Raw genomic sequence first — 19,860 nt, 5'->3', positions numbered from 1 at the left:
TAAGCATATTAAATCATCATTTGCTGAGTTTTGTATCAAAACCCATGGAGTCCCACAGTTCTTACTGAAGAAATTTAATCTGGTTGTCAGTCAAAGGGAATAATACTTCTGAACCAAACACCACAGAAGGTTCTTAACTTACCACATTCTGCTGCACCATTTGTTCTGGATCCTGACACCTCATTGCCATATCTGTCCACACACCAGCACTGCCCTAGGCTTCCATGGCACTGACTTGGTTTGTAATACCCATCCTCATCACAGAAGGGGATGTACTGCCCTGCAAGATAGACAGATATATATACAGATAGATATAGATATAAATATACATGTTGAATAAGAATATTAAAGTCCCTGCCTTGGCCAATGTCACAATTCTAGAAGAAAGCTTTTCCTGTTTCATCATTTCAGACTCTACACTGGCTCCTTTAGTGGAACAAAATTCAGTTGACTCAAAGTGACTGAATGTATCAAATGCGGGAAGGAAAATAATACATATAAGTCTTGGACTGATTTCAAGAAATAAAGCGAGTGATATTCCTTTAAATTTTTTGCTGATGCTCTAATACATATTTCTTACTCCATTAATATCTCAGTCCAGATTTTCACTGTATTCTGGTGAAAAGGCTCAAAATGTAGGACCCACTCCTAAATGGGAAGTTCTATCAACTGCGGAGTACAAATAAGTATGAAGGGACAGACTTCCTGACTAACAAATTATCTGCTACAAGAAGCTGTGTTTAATATGTATTTTACAAACCATTTATTTACACACTAATATTTAATTATTCCACCACAGAAGACAAATACAACAGAACACAACACAAAAAAAATGTAAAAAATTAATACTAAATTTGCATTTATATGTACAAGAGGGGCTTATTTTGTGAGGCAGTGATTTGCCTATAGCTCAATAATCAACTGACTCTCCAAATGGAGACCATAATGAACAAAATATTCCTATGAAAGCATTTGCAGTGTATAGTTCTTGTTAGAAACCATCCTTATGAGAAATACAGTTTTGACTGCTTCAGGCCAAGCCTTTTATTGTACCTTTTACACAGTGGCTAGTGGTAAATGAAGACTTTACACTTCAGAAATAGTGATGCAGTATAAACAGATTCACAACAAAGATTTCAATTACTTACAGAACATTACAGTTAAAGGATCAGCAGAAATACTACTTTAGGAGTACCTTATGCTGTCCCCTCTCTAACTGTAAAAATGTACCTTCAATCAGGGTAATAAAACAGATGTAAGAGCTTTTGGTGGGTAACGTAATAAAACCAAGTTTAATAGCTTTCAAAAATTACATAAATTTTGTTGTTGAGATTTACTGTGGTCTATCTTCATTGGATTAATATTGATTTTGTGTTGCTGTTTAACTAGGGTTATTTATGTAAGTAATAAAACCTTCAAATGAATGATCTATGGCTCACCTAGGAGCTTCTTTCCTCCTTGCTGCTTCTGAATGTTGCTGAGCTCTGTCTGGCAAGGTGGGTCTAAAACGACATAAAAAATGTTAAACAGGTTACACAGTATCTAGGAGAGAAAACACATGACTGTGGTTTCACAGTTTGCTATGTTGTAAGGTCACTCTAACTACTGATCTTATGAAACACACACATCTGAAATAAAAGAATTACCACTTGCTACAGCTTCAGAATTATCAATCTGCACACCACCGTGGATTTGTGCAGAACACCACTCCCAGTTAATTCATCTCCAAGTGAGCATCTAGTCACTAGTCTGGAGGATCAAGGAATGCTAAACCAAAATAGTAACTCTATCACACCCTACTTTACTGATCTATAAAAATCAATGCAACTGTGAAGCTTGCCTCATGTATTAGCTAAAAAAAAAAGGATGGCTCTCCCAATTTCCTTCACTTTGTTCTTTTTAAAAGTCATGTTCCAATTTTTTATTTCACATACTACACTAAGAAAATAAGACCTTTCTCTTCACTGAAGTCTGCAAGATTGTGATTCTCTGGCAACAATTTAAGACTGGATCCCAAGGGTATGAAGTCCCATGTGCAGCAAACTAACTTAAAAATGGAGGCCAAACCTTAGATGGCTCTAAGAAGCAGAAAATGTATTAAAATTCAGTATTCTGTTCTTCAGCTACAGCTTATTCTAGTTCTGAATAATTTATTTTTTTACTGTCCATAAAAGAAAGTCACAGTATGACCCATCAATGGGAAGAAAATAAGATGCGAATGTGTTTACGTCTTTGTTCAATAAGTGAAAGAATCAAAGACAACAAAGCACTAATGAATCTCTGAACACTGGCACTGCATACCACATTAGACCATTATTAGCACCAGGATACTTCTCATTCTGAACCAGCAATAGAATTACTGAGTTTACTCACAGGTGTCATTAGCTTGCACCATTCACAGACAAAATCTTACATTCCATGAATATTAAGTATATTTTCCATTTTAGAAGACTCGGATCATTTATAATATGTCTTTGCCATGTACTTAACTCAATGACCTCTTTTTCTCCATGCGAATAGAAAAAGGTGTTCTGAGCTGGTTTAAAGATGAGTAAGACTTTGATGCAGAACACACATAAGACCAGCAGCCAGTCAGCATGTAGGGCACTCTGGTGAAAAATGCTTAGATGAAGTGGGGACCAAAAATATACTTCTGGTGAACACAGAGCCTCTTGGCTGGCACAGCCTAGTTATTCCAACAGGCCTTTGGTGTTATCAAAGACAGTAAAAAAAAACCTAGTAGACAATAACAACCTCTTATTGGCAGCAGGCTGTTAATTTCTCTTGGTTTTACATTTTAAATAACATTTACCTATGTAATACATTTAAAGAAGTTTATAAATGTTTCCAGTGGCCTCAGCTCTGGTGGGCCTGGCTTTTCACACTAAATCTAGAATGATTCTTTTTAGAGTGAATGCCCTAAGAGTAGGTATCACTTTCAAAATACTGTCAACAGGAGTCCTAATGCCAGAAGACATTTTCAGGAGTTGTCTTTCCACACAACAAACCAATTTCTCTGTGTGGTCTTGAAAAATCACTGAGATTTGACATCACTGGGTGGGTATTGGATTTTAATAATTCAGCCTTTGAGTATTTGTTGAGGCTGCACGAATCTTCACTTTTTTCATTGTAAGATTTACTTTGAGGATGATCATGCTCACTATTTCATTACCTTTCAATGCTAAGGTTTCTGTCTTTCCCAATATTTGATGATTTAAACTCTTAATACTACAACATTCTGAGGATCTGTTATTTCTTAAACTAAAGGCATTTTCTACTACTATTAATCCAATAATGACAGTCATCAAATATCACAGGTTATAAGAATCTAGGAATGGGGTGGATTTGACAGGGATAGGTTAATGGTTCTGTTATGTCACAGAGCGTTTTCATTCTATTCTATTCTATTCTATTCTATTCTATTCTATTCTATTCTATTCTATTCTATTCTATTTCTATTTCTATTCTATTCTATTCTCTCTTCTCCTCCAAAAGAGACGGGAAATATGCCGATGAAGAAGAACTAGTCAAATAAGAATATACGTATTTTTTTACATGAAAAGTAATCCTAAATTAGAAACAGATATGCACACATGAGCACTAACATGTGGAAATGTAGAAATTATGGATGACGCCTAAAGAAAAAAGTCTTATTTTATAGCTATAAATCTTTGGTGGCATAATTACAAAAAGGAATAGAATACCACTAACCAAGAGGTAACAAGGCAACGTGAGGCAGTTACTTACCCAAATCACTCTTCTTCTCAGAAGTTAGGTCTTGAAGATTCACACTTAAGCTTTGCTTCTCAGGATAAAAGCAGCAAAAACTCTTAACAATACTTAATCACTCTGGTGCTTAAAACTGTCAAAGAGAATGGCAGGCTAGAAGTTCAACCAATTCCTTTTGGCTCACAGCACATTCTTTTTCCTCTCTTCTCAAATCATAATGCCTCCTTCTTTATTTGCAGGTTAGTTCCTAAGTTTGAAAAGCTTTTTTTTTTTTTTTACATTTCTGAAACTATTACAATTTAAAAAGCGGTCACTGGACAACTTAAGGCAGTCTTGAGCCAAGGAAAAAAAATAAACTTTTACAAAAATCAGGGTGGTAGCTTCTCTTGAAATAGCAATGAATCTGACATCAGTCAGTCTGAAAATCTGAATATAAGGTACAAGGCACATTAATTAGATGCAAGGTATCTAATCATCTTCATCCTTTATCTCCTTTCATAGATGTGGAGGAATTGTCCCGTTAATATCAGTGCATGGCTAGGAGTGAATCCTGAACCACACAATACCAGTCATTCACAATTCATCAGAGCTCAAAGTACTGGTACACACCAGAGTATCCATCACTAGCTCTTGACACATCACTATCCAGTCATGTGAAGAAGTGCTTCAAGGCTAGCACAATTAAGTTTTGATTTACCAAAATAGCACATTAACAGATCAACTGGAGTCAGACCGGTAGGTTTGACAAAGAATGCCTATGATTTTTAACAGATAGATCTCAAGGAGCTGTTACCCAAATAAGTAAGTTTCCAACTTTCAGAGATTCTCCTTCTTATTCAAGAACAAAACAGTGCTTTTTCACCTATCAAGTAGATATTATTTAGCAGAGCCCCTAAGTTCTAGAATATGGTTCACTGCAGATAAGGCTGCAGTGATGTCTTGCCTGTACATGGGGTCAAGGATTATAATCGTTGAACATCCAAGGTTTGTACTTCAGGGATCTGAAGCATCAATACTTTACTTCAAGAAATCTGCCAGGGGATCTCATTTATGATCATATCTTGATAAAAGCATGTTACATCTTTCTTTGTAACTATCTCTAAATATATTTGAAGTCCCTGCAATCTTAAGACTGGCAAATAGAAATCACGATAGTTTTCATTCTTCTGTAAGATGGACTGTTTTTAGAGTCATGAAGAGGTCTTCCAGGCATGACAGCCAGAAGAGCCTCTAAGAAAACACATCTAAAGAAGTGCTGGACTAACAGATCCATGCAGAGGCCTGTAGTAAAGAAATACTCTTCTGCTAAGTATTAATACTCTCAGCAAAATTGGCTACTCTCCTACTCTGAACCAGTGATGAAACAAAACACGACTGCAATAATCAATTACTGGCAGAAAAAAATTCAGCCTATAAAAGGGCCAACATTGCAAAGGCCTCAGCATTTTGGTAAGCACTAGTGTGTCATGTTAGCATTGAAACTAAGAAACCAAGAAAGTAAGTTCTGAAAACGGGTGCTGAAACACTGGCACAGATTTTTGAAACTAGAAGGCCATAGTGACCAGTGTACGGAGAAAGAGCACTGGCACAGTGAAGATTTTGATGTACTGCAGAAATGCATTTAAGTGCATTGGATATACCTCAGAAATACTAAACTACTTTTAAAGCAGAGTAAGAGCAAGAAAAAATGCAATAAGCATCACTGGACTGTACCTAAGTGTTTAACCATCAGTCAAAGGTGGGACAACTACTACAGAAAGATCTTATCCACAAGAAAGACCTGACTTCAGGATTCATAAAAAAGTCGCCTATATTGACTAGAAGTTGCTAGCAATGTACAGGAATAGGTCTAGTGTAGTGTAATCAAGCAGAAAGAATGAATGAAGAGTTTCAAGTACTTGTCTAATCCTGACAGTCTTGCATGGTAAAACTAAGATCAAAGACCATGAGGGCTTCTCAGATAATGACTCAAGCAAACACTGTGTACTTTTAAAAAGCATAATGAAATCGCTATCCCAGTTTGGTTGACTAAATTTTGTACTCCCTTTAGAAGAATACCGACAACAGTACTCTAAAACCACTGATCTGCCAAGACAGCACTACTAAACTCAATGAATAGAGAGAACTGCTTTACATGGCTTGAAGCATTCTGTTAATAATAACTTATTATAATAAACATCAGAAAGAAGCTGCTGAATTTCTCAGCTTTTCCATCTTTTTGCTGTTAATAGCAAGGGCTTAGTTAAAGGCCTGGTTTAGATCATTCCATCAAGTAAAACAATGTCTGGACATGAGCATATTCCACAGTTCAGCATAACAATGTGAATTACAAACAGAGACTTCAATGGGTCACTAATACACTAGGGAAATAAAGTCCACACAGTTGTGCAACCTAATAATAGATATGACAAAAGAAGACTATAAGATTTTCTTTCCTTACACCAAAAAACAGAGAATACAGATTTTGATGACATTGTTAATTTCGAAGGATAAAGTGCATGTCTAATGTGCAACAGTTTTTGAACCTAAGATTTCACTTCATATACAATGTTGAGAAGACATCGTTTTTACTATATACTCACACTGTGGTATCAAAGACTATCTGACCTGTTTGAAATCAGCCCCTTATCTCAACACCATTATCAAGACAGGGAGGAAATCGGTAAAAAGGGGAAGAAAAGCTTGATAATGTTGAGTTCTGCAATATGAAGAATCAGTGTCACTGAAAGATGGATTTCTTGGGGTACCATTAGTAAAATTCTGTAGTGTTTAGATCAGTCTTCACAATACCATCCTCAGGTTCTAACAGCCCACTGAGCAAATACTGTGCACTAAATGTGTTTATAGGTAAGAAAATGCAAAACTACGTGAAACTGATCTGTGAAAGGGTTTTCTTAATGCCCTGGTTATGCCATGCTTATATTATATGAAATTGGTGGAAAAGCCTTGCCATAGTAGGCCACATGTAATTTGCTGTACTTCGTCTGGCAATAGAAAAGAATTATACTGCCCTCCAAAGACTAAGGGTCTATATAAATTAAGCTGAAATTATTTGATCTTCTTTTATTTTATAGACAAATTTACAAAACATGTACTGCTCTTTCAGAGCTACATTACTTCTGGGATGGCTAATTTTTAATTTGCTAGAGTTGGGAGCAGTACATGCATGCTTATAAAAAAATCATGCAAAAGTTATTGTTTATTATAAAACGAACAAGGTATTTTGAAAGTTTAAATGTTAATATTTTAACAAGAAAGTTACCAAAGAAAAGATAACTGCTATTTAGTATTTATCTACAGAATTATAGCTTTATTTTTACTTAGATTTACAACTGGCAGATCTGGCACGATAAAAACCTTTATTTCCACAGAAATCAGAACAAAATCATAAATGTTGAATGCTAATGGGAATTTATCATGAGAGTTTTAAGGGTACAAGTGATATACTAAAATTTTCAAAAAGGCTGAATTAGCTAAGCAAACTTTCCAGTTTTAGCTCAGTAGAAAATTGAACCCTAACTGCTGTTTATCTTTTAGAAAAACTCCCTCATGTAAGTAGGAACAATGCAGGGGTTATTCTGACCAATTTCAGACAATATTCAATGAGTGAATTCCTTGGTACATTACAACTAGCTTGATTATATAATTTACGTGATTATATAATTTGCGTAATTTATGTCTCACCGATGTCAGAAATTGTTATATACTTCTCAGGAAAGCAATGCTTATTGGTTGTGTTTATTTGTCTAACCAAAATCACATCAGAATATTAACAAGAGATTCAAATAGATTCAAGAGATTCAATAAAAACCAACTGGTTTCAGGTCTAAATGACTGGAAATAACTTTATCCATAATGTTCATTCAGCTATTTTATTAGGCTCACTGAACATTAAGATACCTCAAATTAGCCATAAAAAAGTTTATGTTATAATGTAGGCAATGTAGACTGGGAAAGAAATAATTTAAATAATTTTCATCTTTATTTTCATCTCTTTTCCTCTACATATATACTAAATTTTAGCATGAGGAACAATATAGCTGTAAAAGCATTAGTGGCAATGTTGCACTTTATTTAGAATCCTTGAATTTCTAGCAAGCCTTTCTGTTTAGCTTGAGTAGTTTGGTACTTTTTGTTTGTTTGGCCTTGTTTTACTTCATTTTAGGTATTCACCATGTTACAAACCTTAACACAAATTCACAGCATTTAAGAGCTTGTAGTTCACTGTAATCTTCTTAATATGTTAAAAAATAGATAAAGCCCAGCAAATAGGTCAGTCATATACATATGCAGGTTGATCTCATCTTTTACCTTGCTGTCTTTGGAAGCAGTAGCACCACTCATTGTTAGATATCAAACTGTCTTTGTATGTGTCACAAGAATTGAAGAATGCCCTGGTGCACGGCTCGTTCTTGTCAAGGTAAATGCTTCCAAGTTCTGACTGGTCCAACAACAGGTCATAGTTCGTATCGAGCCGATTAAACATCCAGCCAAGGGAGTCTTTGCAAATTGGCAAAATGCTGGTATCAAATCCTAAGAAGCAAACAAAAATAATAAAAATTATATAGGAGGAAAGCTGGAGCAGCTGCTGATCCCAGCCACCACAAAAGAATGCTGCATCATGGTAATAGCTCTGGTGGTACATAGACGTCATAAATAAACAGTGGATGCTATTGAAATGCACACAGAAATTATGTGTCAGATTCACTTTAAAAGTCACTAAATTAAACTGCTAAAAAATCAATCCTACAGTCAGCCTCAGAACATTTAGAAGTAAGAGTTTTCATGTCAAATGTTATACATATAGCACATACATTATGTACAGTAATAAATGATACATAATGATTTACTGGAAAATAATACTGATGAGGAATTTAAGTGATACTATAAATCAGGAGAATGAAACTTAAGTAGTTTGCAAAGCTTACAGAACTAAGAAGAGAATAAATTCCGGGGAACTTTAGGAGTCCATGCTTGGGTGTTCCTTTTTTTTTTTTTTTTTCTGATAACACACATTTAAATCTATGAAAAAGGAACATGATAGTCTCAGCATTGCTTTGAAAATTGCATTTTATCTTTACTGGTGTACTTTCTATCTTGGAGAAGGCCCTACGAAAGATAATTTCCAGGAGCAGCCAGCTGCCAGTATTTCACTTACCTATACAGCTTGCATCTTCCTAAATCACTGCTTGAAAAAAATAACAAATGGAACAGGCTGAGTTAATTATTCCTGTAGTCAGACCTCACACCTCCTATTTATGCTTCCTGCATGAACTTTAAAGTACATGCAGACTTGCCCATGAACATGAAAGGGAAATGCAGAAACCAGCAGGCCTCTGTTGAAGCTGAGAGCTGCAAATGATACAAGCACATTCTTTTGCTGGTTCATGTGCTGTGGGTCATGCCACAGGCAGATGTGGCCAGGCAGTTGAGTACACACCTTAATGCAGAACAAGATTTAGTGCTACTAAACATCATTTTTCTCAAAACTCTTAAGTTAAAACTGAGCACTGAACAAATGAGATTGGTAGATACGGCTACAGAAAAGCTGATATGAGAACACCCAGGAATTCCCAATTTCTATTGCTGTTGAAAATCTGGTCTGCCTGCCTTTGCTGTTATTCTGACACTAAAGAAATCTGAAAAGTGCTTCTAATGCTGCTAAACAGGATTAATCCAGTAATTGCATTTAGAAGTCGTTAGATCTCCTTTTAGATATATATCAATATATGGAAATGCCTACTCTGTGGCAGAATGACCATTTCAGAAAGGACAAGAAAGCTGATAGCATCAGAACTCCCTGTGCAAGTCAGACCAACATATAAAATCCCTTTCCCAAGAAATTCTAAATTAACTATGACTTTTCACCTCGGTCAAAGTTAATGACCTCACTTTTCCTAGTTCCCTGATGATCTGTTTCAGTAATTATTATTTTTGTTTGATAGAAAGAAGACAAGAAAAGGCAAAAAAATTTAAGCCAACCATTTAATATTTATGAAGTTTTCATGTGTTTATTACAATTTAAAGACATACCCAAGCATTGAGCCAAAGATCTCTTTCCTTTCCTCTTCAACCCCTGATAAAACATCAGGACAAAACTTATTTTCTGTGGATTATGAAGAGCAGTGAGATACAGGACCCAACTGAATGAATAAGGATATAGAGTAAATGTCTTGTGCAACTTTATCTGTAAAAGGTATCAGAATTATTCAACAGGTGCTTCTGATTAGAAAAAATCTGGAAAGTTTCTCCATCCTAAAACATTTTTTCTAAGGATTAATGTTCAGTGCAATATTATTTACCTGTAAGGCTCTGCTCCTGAAGGCTTCTTAACACTTTCTCTCTTAATTGTGCTTTTAGCTAGAAATCCTCCTTATGACCTTGGATACCAAAAGAAGTCAACATGAAACAATGCCACCTATCCTGCCTTTTGTGTACCTGCATGACAGGAAAAATTATTCTTGTACTCACAGTTTTCTTCTGAATTTAGCACTCTGACCAGCTCACAAAAATCTAATAGACGGGAAGAAATAGGGCAACTATGATTTTAATTAATAAGATGCTAACTAGGAGGGAATTTAGGATAAAAGCCACTTAAAAGGTGTATTTAAGGATAGGCCTTGTTGGCCAAAGTAATGAAGATAATACTTCTGCATGTGGAAATTCCAGCTCAAGTTTATTGAAAGAGGCATCACTTTCAAATTTGGGACAAAATATTTTAAAATTAGCATTTGTGGCTAATGCTTGCAAAGCTCACATCATAAAGTATTTGTATTTTAGGATACTAGGAGACTAGTTTTATGTTTTTCATAAACTATACTAAGGAAAAACAGAAACCCCCCAAACATCTGCCTATTTTACAGAATAAGCTGAGGTGGAAATCCAACTCCTCAGTCAGTTTCAAATGATACTCAAAAAAGAAATACATTTATCTGAAGAACAGTGAAAGAGAACTGAACATTTCAAAGGTGTATGTGCCACTAAATTAAGGTTGGAACAATATTATACAACTGCGTAAGATTTGATCCTTATTTTTTTCTTGATATCCTTAACTAGCATTAGCCTGTGACTGGAGTTCATTCTCTGTTCCTGCTCCACAATATGTTTTTCACACTTCTTTCACTTTTTTAAAATGTGATGTCACACAGTATCTTTTCTATTACATTTTTCAAAATTAAGGACAAAGCTTGAAATTAAAAAAAATGTACACTGGAGTCAGCAATATAACTGAAAGGCAGATCATTTTATTACAAATCACTGATACCAACAGGATAGCATCAGAAAAATATTATTATGTTCTAATATTTTCAATAAATCCTGTCAAACTTCAACATAACCACAGCTGAATATTTAAATATCGATTATGAAGTCTCATATTCACGACATACTCTTCCTAGAAGATAGGAATATATTATTCTGGTACATCAGAACTAATAAACCTACTTCAAACAGTAACATTTCATATAAGAAAAGCTTACATTTATTAAAACTGTCATAATCTATCTGTTAAATGGCATCAGATACTGGAGGAAAAAAGTACTGTGGATCATGGCATCTAACTTTCTACTAAATAACTGATTTAATAATTTCTAAACCTAATCGTGCTTTACCTCGAAAGTAATTTGTTTCTTTTTCAGAGTACAACTCTGAAATAGTTTGTATTTTCGTTTACAGCCCATGTATTTCATTGTTGTTATCATCAGTTTTCTTCTTCTTCTTCTTCTTCTTCTTCTTCTTCTTCTTCTTCTTCTTCTTCTTCTTCTTCTTGTTTAGTATATACAATTTTAGTGTTAGAAATAGAGAAAAATCATATTTATTCTTAGTTTTCATTGGTCTTGTTTCATCAAGCCAAAGTCTTTCATGACCATCAGTCATTGCAATATAGAAATGTCTGAAATCTAGGTAAAATAAGAAGTTTTGCTCAAATAAATAAAAAATAAAAATGGCTCAAGTATTTCAGAGATAAACCAGGCACGTATTGACAGAGATAGAAGCAGTTTTGTTTGATATAAAATGGAGCACTACACCTCTTCCAGAACTGCTATACCATAAAAAGCTCATTGGGTCTGTGTACACATTACCAACTGTTTTAGTGATTATTGTGGTAAAATTGCTGGTTAATTTTAAAAGAACCTTTACTGAACTGTCCAAACTTAAAATTATCTGAAGTACTTTCTCTCAACAACTACTGGCTTCCTCTATTATAATATTGGTAAAATAATACATCTTGAAGGTGATATACTTGGGTAAAAGAGTCAGAAAAGCCTTGAAGTACATATCTAGAGTTTAGTATCTGCTAATAGGGTTTGACATGTGAGGGCATCCGGTGATACAAAACTAAGAATCAAAAAATCACCATATGACCTAGACTAGGAAATTATTGCCCAAATTACATACTCTGTATATTAACACTTGGAATGACAACTAGAATGCTGGTTTTACACATTCTTCACAGTTGCAACACAAAGCAATAAGCAGAAACTGAGGAATAATTAGTATAATTGAATGTTAGTAATTTATTCTTGATGATTAAGTACAGGACATTATGCTGAGAAGAGCAAAATCTTCTGCTCAATGACTAAATTATGAAAGATGCTTTTCTCTTTCATTTTAACCACTTACTCAGAGTCTATTTCCACATACCATAATGAAGTGAATTTTTATGCAGATATTTCTGAACACTATCTAAAAAACATGAAGTGCCAGCTCATGCTCTTTTCCTGGTCAAAACAATCCCAAGGGAAAAATTATAAAGAAATATAACCATCCTCCATGGCTTACATAGTGGGCATTAAGAACATTTGCTTAAAAGGAACCAACAGAAATGCTCCTCTTTCTGGTTATTTCTCTGGGGAGAATTTCAACTCTTGTCTACTTTCCAAGGTAAAACTATTGTTTGCTGCTTACTAAGCACATAAATAATGTGGACATTGAGGAAGACAGCTTTTGAAACCATGTGGAAATCAAAACAACATTCATACACAGGGATCATGTATTATATAGGTGTTTTTTATATAATATGCCAAGAAGTGCACAATTTTTTCCAATTCCAGTGGGCTGTCTGAAGCAATAAAAGATGCTGGAAAATCACACATATGAATAAATACACATACACTCTTCACCAGACTCCTGGCTGACATTTAGAGCGTGGATTTTATCTGTTCATTGTGCAAGATGCATAGCAAGAAGGTTTTCTTTTCAAATTAATTTCTCTAATATTCTGGTCAGAAGAAATCCTTTAGTGAACAGCATCTCACAGCTGAGGCCTACTGTGCACAAGTTGGGAAAATGTTTCCTTTCCTAATGCAATCAGGGGAGAGCAGAGCAGGAAAGACTGAAATAAAGAGGACTAAGCAGAGGTGAATGCTTCTGTACTTGATCACAGAAATGGTGATCTTGGTGAGCCTCATCTGACTCCATGAGAGCTGGGAGACAGATTTAGGATCTCTGTCCCCTGTCTGAGGCTGCAATACATTCCTGCTCACTGTGATTACACACACACAGCAGAGCACAGGTTAGGGCAAGACAATATCCTGAGCTGGAAGGGACCCCGAAGAATCATTGAAGACAAGCTCCTGGCCCTGGGGAAGATGTGGAAGGTACCAAATGTATTTAGATAAGCCTAGGAAAACTGACTCTCATGTCACAACAAAAGGTACAAGAGAAAGAAACCAAGTACAACTGCAATGTCCCTGTGAAAGTTTGCATTCTGAAGTCTCTTCCTGAAAGTGTTTTAAAGAATTTTATATTGAAGTGGAGGGGAAAAAAAAGCAACATGAATCCTATTCCTAGAAGTTATCAGTTTCCTAATAGATTGATGGGTCAGATTAAATTTGTTATTTGGGACACCAAATTTGCCATTTTATTAACAGGAGTGACTGCTAGAGGAAAGCAGATAACTGAGGATAAAGAAATAAAATCATAAAATAAAATAAAACAAAATAAAATAAAATAAAATAAAATCCCATATGTTTCATTCTGTACAAGGATAATTCTGCAAACAAGATCGAGTCAAAACCAATTTCAGTCAACAACTGTGATGTGGTTCATTTAGAAACTTAAAATTAAGTAGAGATGGCTTCATTAAAATTCCTGTTCAGAATTAATTCTAGGCTGGATTTCTTCTTCCAGACGCTTTAATTGAGGATGCCTTTGCATAAGCTAACTTGACACATGCAGGAATTCATTGGAAGAACCTTTCCTTTCTAGCAAACTAGAACTATGGTTCAGGCTGTCAACCTGTTCAACTTTGCAGTTCAGCTTTATGGAATGTTTTCTGAAATAATCTCAGGATCTAGACAAATTCTCAAGCCGAAGACATCACAAATACTGTTTAAAACCACAATTCTTTCCAGCTCTAGGAGTTCTTTCCTTACTCTAGGAGTAAGGAAAACCCTATTGTTCTTATGACTCCTGTCTGTACCTCAGGGTTTTCAAAAATGCTTGTGGCAGTGAAGATCAGGGAAATATAATTTATCACTGTAGAGTATCAGCTTTTCTCTTCATCAATAAGGAATTTAGGATAATCAGAACGAAATTAAAATCTTCAAGCAAAAATCTGAAGTTGCTTATTTAATTTACTTTTCTTTACAAAATTAGTCTTTTTCTCCCACAATTTTGTATAGTGTAATAACATCTTCCTATTTTAGTGTAATATCTTCCTATGCTTGTTCAAGACAAGACACTTTTAAGTAATTTTATTTCAGATTTCTTGTATTTTTAGGTTGTTTTCAAAATTATTTGCATATTAAACTCCAAATCATCATATTATTTCCAAGCCATAAGAAGATTCTCTACGTATTATCGTTGGCCTCTGGTCTTTCATCTTCTAACATTACAAGGTGCACAAGTATTCTTCAGAAACAGACTGCCTACTAGCAGAAATATTGGTGGGACTATGGTATTTTTTGTGCTTTGCATACGAAAAAAAGAATATAAAAATCGAACACATATTCTAATAGACTTTAAACAGGTATATAAAATATCACTTATTTTTTTTAACTCTGCATATTCCAATCCACAAGTGAAAAATAATGGGGGTATTATTGTAGCATGGGGGTCAAATATAATTTTTCCCTTTGTGTCATCTATTTAGACCATAAATGGCCTGGGGATTTAAGTGTATATGTAGTATCTGTATTATTGATACTTTTAGATATATTACATCTGACCAAATCTGGACCCAAAAGGGATTTTGGAAATAATACCCTATTCTTTTTTGACATATGCTACTCTTGATTAGTAATAACATTCTGCTTTGGAAAAAAGTGCCAGTAAGACAAAATTACCTTACTTGTGTAAAAACACAGCAATGTAGGCACTTGATATTTTTAACTTGTTAACAGCATATTGACAGCACTAGCAGAACACTATTGTTTGGTTTATTTAAGGATATTAATGATTGTATGGAACAAAGTGGATTATTTAATAGCTGGAACAACTCCAAAAAGCACCAACAAGGCACTATAAACTTGCACCACATCTGCCTCGGAAGAACTGTGCTTAAGTCTTTTAATATATCCCACCCTAAATTCCACCAGAGTGACTGAAATATGAAAAAAAATCCTAAATACAAAGAGATGACCAGAGAGGGTGCCACAAATTGCTTCTTTAAATGCAGAATGGTTTTTAAATGAGAAAGGAACATTATGATAAGAATACAGGAAAGCCTAGGGGAAAAGGGTGACAAATGAGATTTTTAACTCCCCTAGGGTAATAAACAATTCCAGGGATCTGTTAGATCAGACTCAGAGAGGAAGTTGCATTCAGGGGGCTTTTTGTTGCAGCTGTTATTCTGCGCAGACCACCAAGTCTCATGTGCTCAGTATAAAATCATTATACATTATAAGAACTTGACAAGTTTTATTTGTAGCTGTAGCTTTCTGGCATCTCCAAGATACGGAATGGACAGCCCTGGTGTGCTAAGATATCAGTACGGATGGATGCCCTGATATACTTAGATATCAATAGGCCTGATGTCTTGGACCTTCTATGACTTTGGAAACAGGTATCGAGGACATTACTTGAGAAGCTTGCTGTTCAAGAACAGTTATAAGAATTTTTAATTGGTATTAGAATGGACATTACCATGTTAAATGGTTATCATACTTTATGTTGCTTTATGTGTTTACTGGGACATAGTGACACAATATTTTCTTCTAAACAACAGACATGTTTATTTCTCATAAAATGCAGTATGTATTTTTCTGTCTTAAATGAAAAATTTTGAAGTACAGAAATTTACATGACAGGAAAAATATACAGCACTAGTGAAACCAGTTTTAAAATAATTTGTGCATCCCCAAATCTACAAGCAAAAAAACTTACTACTGAACATACACTCATTTAATTGCTTTCTGTCTATAGGTGAACTTCATGCAGTAGCCTGTCCACTTATTACAAACATGCAAATATTGGCTACTTATAAAATCAAGTAAATACTGCATAAATAAGATGTTTACTGTCTAAACCCAGTATTTTTTTCACAATTAGCTATATGCAATTTGAGTAACTGACCACAGTACTGAATGAACAGTTATTGTTCAAATGTGAAACACTGTAGGTTTCTGTTGAAAACCTCTTTTGTGAAAAGAAAAAGAAGAAAATATTGGACAAACTGAATGTCCCACATGTAACCATTTTGTAAAACTTTATTTGCTTTATTTTAGTAAAAAGAAAATAAACATCCCAAGGACTATCATCAAACTTGGATCAAATTTAGAAACAGTAATAAATTAATACTTAGTTAGACATTCTAAATTCTGGTACCGCAATAAAAACCTAAGTCAAACATTTGTGACAGCACAACTTTGACAAGTAATTTAAAGTCAGTAATATATGGGAAACAGAATTTTCCACAGAGATTGTAATCTTTCACCTGTTGATGAAAAAGCCTTGCAGAGACTATTCTTAGCCATCCAAATCAACTCTTGATTCTATCTCTCAAAAAATGGTAGATTAGCATGCAATCTAAATTGTGCCTTAAATTTCATGTACCTCCTAAAATATGTGCAGATTCTGTACAATGCCAAAGGAGAGAACTTTATGACTTTGAAGGTTTCCAAAACTGAGTGTCCAAAAACCCACAACATTCTTGCATTTTTAGCCTCACATATTAAAATCTTGGATCTTAAGTCTAAATATAGTCTTTGATTGCTCTTATAAAGTAAAAATTTGCCAACAAACAACTGACATAACAAATATGACTATATTATATCATATACACATCATGCTACAAATATCTGTTTCAAGTGGAGATTGTAGGTCTTATCAAAACCCTGTGTGCTCAAAAAAATAAAAAAAGCCAAGGGAAAAATCTCATTCTTAAGAACTTTGTGTTTGTATCTCACGGCATTCAAAGTATTAATTATGAACTTTACTTTCTTGCATTACATGGAATCCAGTATCTTGAAACACTCACTTGTTATTTATGCAGGATGTAATGCTTAACAGCTCTACAACTGCTTCCTTTATCATTGCCCAAATTTCAAAGTAAGCATTCAGCAAGAAACGGGACATTGTATGGTATTTCAGTTTACCTTCAACTGAGCAATGCACTAACCTACATAATTAGATAATTTTTTTTTAACTATATAATAAATTCTTTCTTAAGGGCTGCAAACTTTGTATTTCTATTGTTTCCACTACTGCATGAGAAGCATATCACTTGCCAGTTATGGGCACTAACCAGAATATAAATTGGAAATATATAGGTTTAAATGAAATGTAATTTTTTTCAATATCAATAAAAAGTGGTGTTACTGTATTACCACATTACCTCAGAAACAATTTTTCCCAAGTTAAAGAAAAATATTCCCAGATAAGACAGAACCATCTTTAATTCACTGTTTTACAGAATTATTCACATTTTCTTTGCATGAAAGAATCACACGATGAAATGTCATTTCCAATTAAGTGAAATTAATTAATTTCTTGAAAAAAGAAAAATAAAGCTACAAACTGAAATAAAAAAAGGCTAAAAAAAACCCATCTCAAATACTTAAAAAGCTAATAATGAAATAAGTAAGGCAAGAAGTCAGTGCTGACCAAGTTCTGTGAAACATACTCTGGAAGAATTCATAGTTTGCTCTTCATATTAATGAAAGCTAGGGATTTATGGCTTATGAAATCCAATTTGACTCCCCTCACAGTAGGACTTCACTTCTAGAACTATTAATGCACAATTCAACTGCTCTTCTAAATAAGCCCTTTGATGATTACATTTCAAAAATATAACTACTTTCCACAACAACAACAACAAAAAAATTAAATATTTGAGGGGGTTAAAAACAAATTATGCCCCCTACTGTTTCTACTTCATTAGTACTCCTGAATCTTTTCCAATTTCAAATATAACCTTATAAATTCCTTTTTAATTACAAGCTTCTTTTCCATCTGTTTTTCTGTACCAGGACCTACAGTGACATCAACTAGCAACGATGGGTCACACATAATTTAAGCTCTTCTATTTTATTTTTTTTAATTTGATGGCATTCACAAATTAAAGCATCGTGAATGGTAGCTGTCCTGCCAAATTATATTTAAAGTCTAAAGTGAACATCTTGTATTAGTGCTAAGCCATAAATAGGAAACCAGCTTCAGAAAATCCCAAAGTTATAGTTTTGTCCACATGCCTATTTAAAGCACATGAGAATAAGTCAGGTCTTAGCAACTGAAAAACAGAAGAACAGAAAAGGATCAAGGAAAACATCAATTAAGACAAGCAGAAATCACTTACTGCTTCTTTCAGGCCTTTGAACAATCCTAGTCTTCTTATTCTGAATTCCACTTTCATGAAGGGCCTTAAACCAGTCTCTCAATCTGTTTGCAACTTCCCTGAATTCCAGGTCACTGCACACTGAAAAACAAAATACAGTTGTTTAATGTTTTTCTCCAGCGTGCTAAATAGAACTTTTCAAATTATGCTAAAAAAATCCCCCAGGCCCCCACAAAAACCAAACCCTATGTAATAATACAAAACCCTATGTTCTGCAGCTTTTAAAATTAATTTAATTCAGTTGTATTGCTTAGGTATGCCTTCAAAATCCAGTAAAGGTCCGCAGAAATAGATACCTGCTGTATAAAGCAATTATAAAATTACAGATACCAAGAAATAGAAAACTTCCTTTGCAAACTACTATAAACAGTTGTAGCACAGGTATTTTCACATCTTACTGCAGATGAGGCTGAGACACCCATGACAGTGTTTTGTCTTCATTTCCATGCTCATTAAGGCAATACAAATCCAAGCATTACCAGAACAGGTCAGAGGAGTAGTTTAGTTTAGATAATCATGAACACCCAACCTGCTTTCCTGTGCTGAGGCATGAAAAGAGGAAACAGGACTGACAGCAAAAGCGTTTCAACAACGTGCTGGAAGTTTATACCATGGAATGGAGTTTCACAAGCCAAACCTGCGAGCACGTAAAGGCAAACAGGCAACTGTACAGCCACTTGGTGATGGAAAGGGTGGATTCTTTGACCAGAAATAGCAAAGGCAGAAAAAGCACACCAGACCAAAGAGATCATCTGTAGCACCAAGGGCAGCAGATTAGCAGCAGACTGGCTGAAGTGCTGTACAGTACTGGCAGTTTGTACAGAAGCCAGCAACAGAAGTAGATATCAGAGAGAGATGTGCAGTCAAGAGGCTTATTCACTGAGAAGACAAAGGAAGGGCATGCTTGAAGCAAGTAGATATCCTTCCCAGAACTCCATCTTCCCATTTGTGTGGGAAAAGCTAAAAGACAAAAGAAATAACAGTATCTGGAAGACGATGAGCAGAAAAGACACCAATATGCATCCCTGCTCAGGTAACAACATAGCTTCCACTGCCATTCTCAATAGCTATCATTTCCAAACTGGGATCACTTTCCAGGTATACCAGTAACTGAATAAGCTACAACCTGAAGAGCTTATATCTAAGATGGCAGAGGTTCACAGTGACACTGCTGAAAAATAAATCTTTGGTTTGCTTACTTTTCCTTTATTGTGTAGCAGTCCAACACATTTAGTGACATAGCTTTTTTAGTACTTCATTAAATTGAACAACGCTGTGAAAGACTTATTTGTATTTTGGAATAAGATAGAAACATGTTATTATGTCAACAACTACCAATGCCTGTACAGCTGCAT

At 34.7% G+C, this 19,860-nt stretch overlaps 1 protein-coding gene across 2 annotated transcripts in view; it reads right to left on the bottom strand.

Moving 5' to 3' along the window:
• Positions 1–19,860, bottom strand: part of SPOCK3 (SPARC (osteonectin), cwcv and kazal like domains proteoglycan 3) — a 157,460-nt gene that overhangs the window by 1,034 nt on the left and 136,566 nt on the right. For both annotated transcript variants that reach the window (XM_062492856.1, XM_062492858.1), the window contains 4 exons: positions 18,467–18,586; positions 8,041–8,262; positions 1,440–1,502; positions 143–280 (listed from right to left, as the gene is read on the bottom strand). In XM_062492856.1, coding sequence (XP_062348840.1) covers positions 143–280; positions 1,440–1,502; positions 8,041–8,262; positions 18,467–18,586 — 543 coding nt within the window. The remainder of the gene's footprint in view (positions 1–142; positions 281–1,439; positions 1,503–8,040; positions 8,263–18,466; positions 18,587–19,860) is intronic.

This window comes from Cinclus cinclus, chromosome 5 (assembly GCF_963662255.1).
Source record: "Cinclus cinclus chromosome 5, bCinCin1.1, whole genome shotgun sequence".
In the NCBI taxonomy this organism is placed as follows: Eukaryota; Metazoa; Chordata; class Aves; order Passeriformes; family Cinclidae; genus Cinclus; species Cinclus cinclus.
The sequence above is the reverse complement of the archived record's forward strand: the minus strand, read 5'-3'. Positions and strand labels throughout refer to the sequence as shown.